General features: G+C 44.3%; 1 protein-coding gene across 1 annotated transcript; it reads right to left on the reverse strand.

The window, feature by feature from the left end:
• Window positions 1-4,495: 4,495 nt before the first annotated feature.
• LOC147889229 (uncharacterized) lies at window positions 4,496-9,857 on the reverse strand. The gene is made up of 11 exons (XM_087392005.1): window positions 9,621-9,857; window positions 9,021-9,431; window positions 8,698-8,905; window positions 8,377-8,618; window positions 7,522-8,204; window positions 7,144-7,443; window positions 6,229-6,608; window positions 5,835-6,107; window positions 5,499-5,704; window positions 4,746-5,393; window positions 4,496-4,594 (listed from the first exon to the last, which is right to left on the reverse strand). The coding sequence occupies exons 1-11, from the start codon at window positions 9,855-9,857 to the stop codon at window positions 4,496-4,498; spliced, it is 3,687 nt and encodes a 1,228-aa protein (XP_087248131.1).
• Window positions 9,858-10,403: the final 546 nt, after the last annotated feature.

Raw genomic sequence — 10,403 nt, forward strand, 5'->3', positions numbered from 1 at the left:
GAAAAGAGGAGTAGAGCAATTATATGGCTTGAAATCTCATGATTGGCACAAGATGCTCCAAGTAAGTATTTTATACGCATAATATCTTTTTCCTTTCAAATTTGTGAGTGAATAGCTATAAGCAACTAATCAACCACCTCCTCGCGGGTTCAGTTCATACTACCTACTAGCATTTCACGTAGTGCATCAAAGGATGTGAAAGATTATATTTACAAGATGGGCGAGCTTGTGAGGTATGTGAGCTCAAAGGAAATAGATCCCACCACGCTTGAGAATGCTCGAGTTATGTCAGTGGAGGCGGTTTGTTTAGTGGAGGAGACATTTCCACGTTCTATTCTCACAAGCCAACTACATCTCATAGTACATTTGGTGGATGAGATTGCTATATGCGGTACTATACATGCACGATGGTTGTTCTTCCTCGAGCGCTTCATGAAGACGTTGAAGGGCTTCGTGAGACAAAATGCAAGACCCGAAGGCAGCGGTACAAGAGTCACTTGTATATATTTCTGAGTTTCTTGTTGATGTGGATAGCTCTCTCCCACGACTATGGAGAGATGATGAAGACCTAAGGATGACCTCTATTGTGCCTCAAGGAAAAGGACGCAACAAAGTAATAGACACAGAGTTGCGTAATAGTATCAACCTCTTTTGCGTGCTTAATAGTGATGTGATGAAAAGATGGGTGACAAGATACGAGGATGCAAAGGCAAGAAGACAAGAAGAAAGGGCCCTCTTTCGTACACACCACGGATCTCGTGTGCCATACCCTCAGCGTCTAAGAGCACTTCCAAAGGATATTCATGTGGATTGGCTACTTGATGAAATGGAGAAAGCAGAGAAAGACGAGGGGATGCATATCACAATGGAAGAATGGGAGTATGCTAGGGGATGCATGAGCAAGGTCGGTATATAGAATGTTATGCATAAGTTAGGAGGTTTTTATAATTTAGATTGCTTATTTAATTGATTTTTTCTTGGTGTAGTGCACTATGTTCAATGCTATATGGTGTGAGGGCAAGCATTTTCGAACACAACGGATTGATGATAAGAGAAACACACAAGATTGCGGCATCATTGCTAGCTTTGAGGGAGCCAATGGAGCCATGGATGATTATTGTGGCATAATCCAAGATATCATTATGCTTGACTTTCGACGCTTCTTTGTGTATGTTTTGGATGTAAAGTGGTTTAAGGACGTGGTGGAAAGAGGCCCTAATGCAACAATCAAACGCCATGCAAGTGGCTTTGTAACTATTGACTCCACAAAGTTTTGGCAAAGTAGGAAGGACACACTAATACTACCGCAACAATGTGAACAGGTACTGTGCACACACATAAAAATACTCGCTTTTAAATATTTGATGCAAGAAAAGTAACATGATTGTATTTGTGTTTGAATTAGGTTGTCTATCAACCAATGGTGGATAATAATAGGTGGTGGCATGTCATACCTATTATGCCACATTCCAAAGTGATGTATAGTACATTTACTAATATGGAGCGTATGGAGGATGATCATGGCCATGGACGTGATGATGACCGTGATACAAGAGAGGAGGATGATCATGAGATAGGAGATATAGATATTAAGGCCGGCATTACCCGTGAGGACGAGCCTACCATTGGAGATCTTGATTTCGATGAGCACATGAGTGGCACAAGTAGTAGTGGGTTGAATGTATTTGTAGATCTAAACACTTGTTTGGATTTTGAAGTAGATAGTTTGGCAAGGGTTGATCTCATTGAGGATGAGATTGAACCGTAGCCCCACAATTGATATTGGCAAAACTATTTTACATATTGTCTCATTCTCCTCATTTCCCTTAATTCTTCTATATGTGGGCTTGCAAAAAATTATGTGCTTTGGTAGTCATGGGCAATGTTTGGAAAGCAATGATGTACACCAAAATCTCACTTTCTGTATTCTCTGGAGCGCGTCTAAATGCGCGTCTGATTCTCAGTGTAAACGCGCAAATAAACGCGCAAATACACGCGCAAATACACGCGCTAATAAACGGGATGTTAGACGGGCCCGTATTTTCTCAGGTCTAATGCGCAAATAAACGCGGTGATTGATGCGCAAATAGACGAGCGTTTAGCCGCGCCCGTAATTTCTCTACTAGAGCAACGCCTATAGATGCGCCCGCTATTTTGTGCGTCTACCAAGCGCGTCTATAGTTGCTTTGTGTTGTTGTGCGAGACAGCCTACCACCGCCACCATCGTAGAGGAGATACATGGAAGCACTTCTATGATGACGAATTGATTACTGAGGAGTAGTATATCCAGGCTATTGGAGTGCTCCCCAAGTATTTAAAAATAATTAAATAATGTTAATATTGTAAATAAAGATTTGATTTTTCATACATTGATACATGTTCTCCCTCGTTTACAGGGCCCTAGTGTTGATCATGAGAAAGAAGATAAGGAAGAAGGGAGCGAGGACACAGAAAACTTAGATTAGATGTAAAAGTAGTGCTAGCTACTCTTTTTTGTACTTGAAGCCATTGGCTTGGCTTCGTGCCTCTCTTGTATATACACTCCTCTTATTTTTTGTACTTGAACCCATAGGATGTGGCTTGGCTTCATGCTATATGTACATACAAGCACTTTTGGGCTATGAATTAATATACACTCTCTTTATTTTTTTGACTTTCAATTTCCTTGTGCAATGTTCCATCAATGAATGCCTTGTGAACTAAACGTTTTGGAGTTGTAATGCTTTATTCGGAATTGTAATCGTTGGCTATAGACGTGCTTGGAATCATGCTAATTAAAATACGGTTGGCTGTAAGAATTGAATTGCACAATGTGGAAATGGGATTCTTGTAACCACATAGCATACACAGTATTCTATTCAACCACACAAAATTCTGCTTTTATTAAAAAAAAGATTCTATAGAGCATCTATAAGTGCGTCTTTGTACACGTCTTTTTTTTTTTTTTTTTTTTTACGGAGCACCTAAAAGCGCATCTATAGGTGCGTCTGTCTTTTATATAGACGTGCCTATAGACGTGGGTCTGTAGACGCATAAATAGATGCAAATAGACACGCCCGTAAGTTTTTTTTTTGTTAAGGAAACGCGTCTGTGTGCATGTCTGTGGATGCTTTGTGTTGTGGAAGACTACACAAGATCAGTTGCACGAGTGAGTAAGCACTTCTTAGGCAATGAGCAAAAGCTATTCAAAAAGTGTAAGAGGCCAAGAGCCAAGAGAGTTGTAGGCATTCTGCGAGAAGCCCCCACTCATGCAAATGTAGACTCCATGGTGGATGGTATAGACGTAGCACATCAAGAATGTGAGGCTACGATGGATGATACAAAAGCATGAATCCAATTCTAACCACACACACACACATGACATTGTGATTTGAATAAAGTATAAAATTGTGAATGGGTTTGCTCGTTGCACACTTATATATATAACTTCAAAATAGTATTTTAAGGTCCAAGTATGCCAAAATATTAATAGCTTAATAATCAATATTAAGAATCCCAAAAAATAGCAAAAAAATATGGATATCATATATTCAAATAGATAGCAAATGCCAGATACAAGAGCTTGCCATTTACAAGAGCTTAAAGCTATTGTGAGGGTATCAAATTACCAATCACAAAATTCATATATAGACACTAAAGACTCAGCCGACAACGTGGGCACATGCATGTCTCATATCAAGCAAATAAGATAAAACGTATAGCCAAAAGGGATAACATAGAACCCAATAAATGCAACAAAAACTGCCTGACGAGTAAGACATTGTTATGCATCTTCATTGCTTTTAGGAAGGGCTCCAATAGAGGCAAGCAACAGACATGGTTGCCATTGTAGGCAAGAAATAGATTGTTGTCTCAATCTCATGTAACCGCATCCCCTCTAAAGCGGCTCTATGCTCCATGCAAACAAGTGTTTGAACCCGTTAAGCTTGCCAATGAATGGATCATAGTGCTCTCAGCCACTTCATCGATCCTTTGGCTTTTCAAGCTCTAGTTCTCCTCAAAGCGCGGCAATAAATTCCCTAAACCTCACAAAAACTAGCTACACCCAATCATGCTTTAGCCCTCAACTCCCATGGTAACAAACGCAAGGTTCTAAATAGAAGCACTGTGAGTCCTATATTTTAGTTCTCCTCAAAGCGCGGCAATAAATTCCCTAAACCTCACAAAAACTAGCTACACCCAATCATGCTTTAGCCCTCAACTCCCATGGTAACAAACGCAAGGTTCTAAATAGAAGCACTGTGAGTCCTATATTTTATCTCTCATTTGAATATGCTAGTTCTACTTATTGCTCGTTTGCATTGCAAGGTAATTCATAGAGGGTAATTCATAGAGTATGGAGATAGAGCACAATCTATGAGTAGATTCAATATGAGCCATTTTCTATTAATGTATTGATGAGAGAACATAGTTGTGACCATGGGAGGGATCCGCACATTCAACATGAGGAATTTAAACCATTGGATGTTAAGGGCGGCCAAGCCGTTTCTCTCTCTCAATTGCGTTTGATCTTGGCTACTACGACAAGCGCAGGGTTGCAGCATTCTTCCCCAGGATCGTCTCCAACCATGCTATCCACAGCTGTGGCAGGAAGCTGAAAAATGTCGGATACTTGTCGTGTTAACTTCAGGAGGGATCCGATTTGTGGCAGGAAGAAACATGTCGGACACGTTGTCGTGTTAACTTCAAGTTTAGAACAGAAGGGATCCGATTTGTAAATACACCAGCATTGCAACCAAGATCACGATAAGGAAATTACGGAGATAACCAAAGAGAGAACGCCCTTTGGAAGACACGTCCCATATCTGCACCGCGGTTCCTGCCCTATCGGTGGTTTTCTGTTCATCAGTTCCCGAGAAACTCTCTAGGATGAGAGGGAAAACATCTCGAGCAGCAAACTCTCCAATCAACAGATCAGAGTGTCCATAACCATGGACAACATGACGTCGGTGGCTGAGCTCGGGATGATGGCGCTGCATCAATGCATGCGCTCTCTCTGACGTTGTGGGAGTGACTAGCAACGATCTGCCTCCTGAGATATACGTCGTTGGCACTGCAAGTCGCCCGATGAATGGTAGATACTTGTCCTTCCCATTGCAATCTACGACCTTGCCAGCTCTACAGATAGTTCTGAGTTGTAGAAAGCCAGTTGCAGGCAGCCTTACCAAGGTCTCCTTGCTCACCCATTCGTGTAGTCTCTCACTCACATTCTCATGCCAGAACGCATTCCCAAAAATACCTGAAAACAAGTTGCACTCTCTGCAACCGCAGCGTTCTACCCTAGGGATGAGGTTGGAAACGCGCTTTAGTAGGCGGTGCCTCCAGTTCTCGTTGGAGCTAGTCTCGGTAAAGGAAAGGACGGCGTTATTCGTCCCGAGTAGTTTTATGGATATCTGTGAAACACCACACCGCTGTCAGGAACTGATATCTCTTGCGAATCATTGAAAATCTTCGTATAATCGAAGCTCCATACTTGAAAATTAGCACCACGCACTTACAGGAATGAGAGGCAGAACTAGCTTCACCGTCGCGAGCCGCGTCACGTCGAAGAACATAGAGGAATTAGTGCATGTTAGGGAAGCGACCCATGAGATTGGCACGTGCCCACCGAGAAGGGCCATATGGATAACCAGTCCTCCTATGCAGTGAGCCACAACATGTAAAGGGGCCAGCTTCCCTCGGATCACCGCTATCCTGGAGAAGGCTGCGAGTCCATTAACATCAAATCAATTAGCTCTCACACGAATTTTTGAAGGCTAAATAATCTGTGTCAGCTACGATAGGCACCTATGGAGTGCTTGTGTATTGAGGAGACGTCTTCCATTACGTCATACCTGCAGGCAAATCATAGTGCGCAATATCGTCAAAAGTAAAGGGTATAGTGGAGCAGTTGGAGAAGTGCAGCCGCAATTGGAGGAGCCAGACCTCGTATCCGCTCTTGAGAAGAGTACGCACGAGATCATTCTCTTCGGTGGGAAGGTAATAGCTTTCCCCGGAGTACCCATTGAGGAGCACAACGCAGCGGGGATCCTCCCTTTCATTCGCATCCGTCGACGAAGGTTTTGGGCCAGGCAGCCACTGCCAGCAGCTGATGTGAGCTCCATCATCTGCGTGGGAATTAGAACGAGGATTGACACGTTATAAAAGGTAGCTCGATAAAGCTGCTCTACTTGATTCGTGCAAAATATTGGTTCAGATTAAGGGAAGAAACAGATGCTTCTCACTCACCTGTGGTGATGCCGTGCACGATGTGAGGAGGGTATGAAGCTGCAAAGTCTGGGGAGGTGGAAGGAGGGCAAGGATGGCTGGAGGCATGCGGTGCAGCAGGCGCTCCAAGGTAGTAAGTACGGAGGAGGCTGAGGGCAAGGGAGGAGATGAAGTGGAAGCAACGAGGTCCTCGCATGGTGATGAGAGAGTGGAGAAGTGCCATACAGCTTACGTGCAGAGTGCCTCGTAGAGGAGGAGAAGGAACGGCAGCAATGCCATTAACGTCCACCCCACCGCTGCTTCTCAGCTGCCAGAGAGCCACCTCTAGCGTTGTAGACTCCCTCCACGCCCATACCCCCAGCAAGAAGGGCCTCATCTCCTTCTTTGCCTCCATCATGTACCTGCCAACCATCCATCCATCAATCCATCAATTATCATCGATCACAACCAACTCATTAGTTTTCTTTATCAGATTCGTAGTTTCTTTCGACGTAGAGATTTGTTAATTGCTCTGAAAATAAGTATAATGATGGATGTAAGCGACATAGATTTACGGTCTAGTATGTGGTATTATACCATCTGTGTATCCCTGTTACTTGATTATCTTATGTAGATGCGATTTCTTAACTTTCAGGGATTTTTCACGCATGGTTTTGTGACTGAAGGCTTTCTTTCATAACCATATCACCGTTTTATAGATCATGGTGACACTGTTAATGGAATCAGATTCAGTTTTCTACATGGATTCCAACTTCCTCCAATTACATGTCAGCAGAACCTACGTTCATAGATATTGTCCACCATCCACCTAGATCACAGCCTCTAGTATCTACCCTCCTAAAATTGTCAAATTTTCCCACATTGTGGCAAAAATACAGAGAACAAACTCTAATATCTCTACAATTGCGAGGAAGTGAGCTTGGCTGACAGACTTACATGGCTCCATTCTCACACGCCAGCAGCAACTCGTAATGCATGAACTGAGTGAAAGGTGTTCGCGAGCTCTTGCTGCACATGTCCACACTCCCGTCCACTATATGCAGCACCCCTGTCTCCACAGCTTGCATCCTAAACGTCCCTCCCACTCTTCCCTTGAGAATTCCATCCTCATCTGCAGCACTGCCCATCTCCATCACCACCTGCAACGTACATGGCAGACCCTCCATTTTTCCCTGGAGAGTTTCCCTCACCCTAGCTCCGCTAATTATCCTCTCCTCATCAGATGTCCGTTGCTTCCTTCTCTTCGCATCCATTGTTTGATCCACCAGCTTATAGGCACGACGTTCACCGCTTCCTTCTAGCTCATCACCGAACCCAATCCCTGAACTCTCAGCTTTCACTCTACGCTGCGCAGAAGCGCCTTTACTAGCCTTGTCTTCATTGTAATGCTGCAGTGCGTCCCGGACGAGGCAGCTTGAAATATGCTCCGCTACTGCAGTGATTGTGAAGGAAGGGTTCACTCCCACTGAACACGGAATGATTGAGGCATCGCATACGTACAACCCTTCATGGACTTCATCAGTACTTGTATCTTGAGCTGACGAGTTGTAGTCGGAGTCTCTCTCTTCGCTATCAACGGAAGAGCTCTTGATCGGTGCAACTGGGCGGAAGACCTGCCCATTAGGGGTGGTAACACCTTGCATTGCGTTTTTCCCCACTGTGCAACCGCCCAGAAGATGCACCGTCGTGTTCTTGAGGCTTGGCATGAACATCTCTCCCCCGATGCGTTTTGCAATCTTTACCACGGTACTTATTTTCTTCGGAATCAATCGATCGGTGGGCGGGAAAAACTTCACAAACCCACGGTCTCTGTCGAACTCGATCCGACCGTCTGCCGAATCGTGACCCATCATGTTCAGAATCAGAGAATCGCTGTCCCACGTTTTCAGCAAGCGCTTTAACTTATGCCAAATGCCATAGAAGAAGCCAAACCAAAAACCCCGGTGAGCAATGCACTGGAACAGCATGAACGAAAATCCATTCCCGAGAACAGCTCCCTAAAAATTCACGACAAGACCAAAAGGAGTGCTTGTCAAAAAATCATGAATCCGTTGAATCCCTAGCTTTCAAAGAATGTGCATGATGTGAACACTAATTATCGTTTGATCAGAAATGTTAGCGAAGTATGTAGTTGCATTCCCGTAGAATGACGGAATAGACGAACGGTACCTGAATGGTGAACCCGAGAGACGAAGTATATGACGTAGTAATAGATGGACCGGGCCTGTCAAACATGGGAGTATCTGCAAATGCCTTCTTGTCTATGGAATAGGCTTTGGTAGGCACACGAGTTCCTGATACGAAAGCTACGTTATTTCCATTGCAGCTGAATCCACAACCGAGCTTTTCTGAAACTCCAAGGCCTCTCATCTTGGACTGCAAAAGGATGTTCGTGGTTCCTAGAACACCGCCTGCAGAGATGACAGCTCTTATCAATGAACGCTGATACTCGCTTTATACTACAATTTATCAATCTTTCAAATAGTTTACCTGACAAAATGACGAAGTCTGCGGTAATGTAATCTGTTTCATCCATGTATACACGCCAACGTCGCTTTTGATTTCTAAATCTTTCGGATGTTCCTGCCTTAGTGCTTCTACACTCACATCCAAGATGGCCACAATCTTGGCAACGCTTTAGTGAGAAGTTTGGTAGGACGTAACGAGCTTCTTGTCTTGTCTGCACACTGGCGCCCGCCTGAAACCCACAGATTGGGTCGATAGACATCAAGCTCAACGTTCTTTATTATGTTATACAATCTGTCAACAGGGATTCAAAGGCGCCAACCGTAAGTCTGACCTATGTATCATACCTGGATGGCGGCAGCAAGATAGTTTTTATCAATCGAGCTTTTGGCGTTGTATGGGCATCCTGTGAAACAATTGCCACAACCTGTGCAGGCATTCTGTGCGACAGCCCCTTCACCTGCGTCGGTTTTCTTGAACCGTACGCTGAGGTTTACATGATCCTTGGTGGCATCTTCAATCTCCCCTGCAACGGCATCCATTACTCTGTTGTGAGGAAACTCGTGAGGAGCCGATTCTGGCTGGAGCATGGCTCGAGCACGGCCTTCGGATACATGCCACTCTTTGTTCCATTCCTGCGGCCAACGTGGGTCCTTTCTTGTACGTGCTGAAGGAGGTAGGATCACGCCACCATTGATGAGGGAACCTCCTCCAAGGCCAGCACCCACGAAGGCAATGACGGAGCCCTGGAAGTGAACCTGGCGGGACGTGCAAGCCAGCATGCAATGTAATCAGCTTGTTACACCTACAGCCGACAGAGCTCTACCGGTGGAGAATACGCGTGAGCAGAGAATGAACTAACGAAAAACCAAGCAGGAATTCTATGCCCAAGAAAAACAATTATGTGAACGTAGAGGAAGGAGCAATCAAGTCATTTCGAAGCAAACCTGGTATAAGGCATCGCGTTTCCCGAAGTTCCCAAGCGGAGTATGCCAGCGGGTAGTAAGCAGTGTCTTCCAAGCGGAGGAAGGGAACTCATGAGCCTCCCATCGACGCCCCTTCTCGACAAGGCACACGTCCAAACCGGCTTGTGCGAGGCGTAAGGCAGCGACGGATCCGCCATAGCCAGAACCAACCACCACAGCATCGTAAGACTGGATGTGGGCATTGTCGTGATGCTCCATGTAATATCTATTAATATTCAGAACTCTAATTCTATGAAACTGAAAGAGGAGGCCTTGGGAGCCTGGCTATTGTTGCAGCGCAAGATCAGATCAGAGCTTATAGGCAATGAAGGATATGGTAGGGAAATTTTGCGTCGGCTAAAACCGACTCTCAGTGCATCGATTGTATTCTTCATTAATTCCTACTGTTTTCCGTGTATGCTGAAAGATGAACATGACAATTAAAAACTAGTATTCTAATTTCTCACCCAGGACTTCTATCAAAAACCTGCAAGACCAAGAAATAAAGATCTTAGCTTCTTCCATAGAAGGTATAACCACATGTAAGATCTCTCAAGAGATAGGAGGATTGTCAATCCCATCTCAAGATTTGCCATATTCCAAATCTCCCTCCCTTCTTGCCCATCAAAAATTTGATATCTTGTCCTCCGCATTGTTATGTGCCCCCACTCAACTTTTAATTGAAATTCAATTAATTAGTCTCCCTCTCTTGAAAAAATGTGATAGATTAAAGTACTAGTGAACGTAAGGCTGATTATTAACAAT

Source organism: Dipteris shenzhenensis, chromosome 20 (genome assembly GCF_047967505.1).
Source record: "Dipteris shenzhenensis isolate YYH24624 ecotype China chromosome 20, Dip_SZ_1.0, whole genome shotgun sequence".
NCBI lineage: Eukaryota > Viridiplantae > Streptophyta > Polypodiopsida > Gleicheniales > Dipteridaceae > Dipteris > Dipteris shenzhenensis.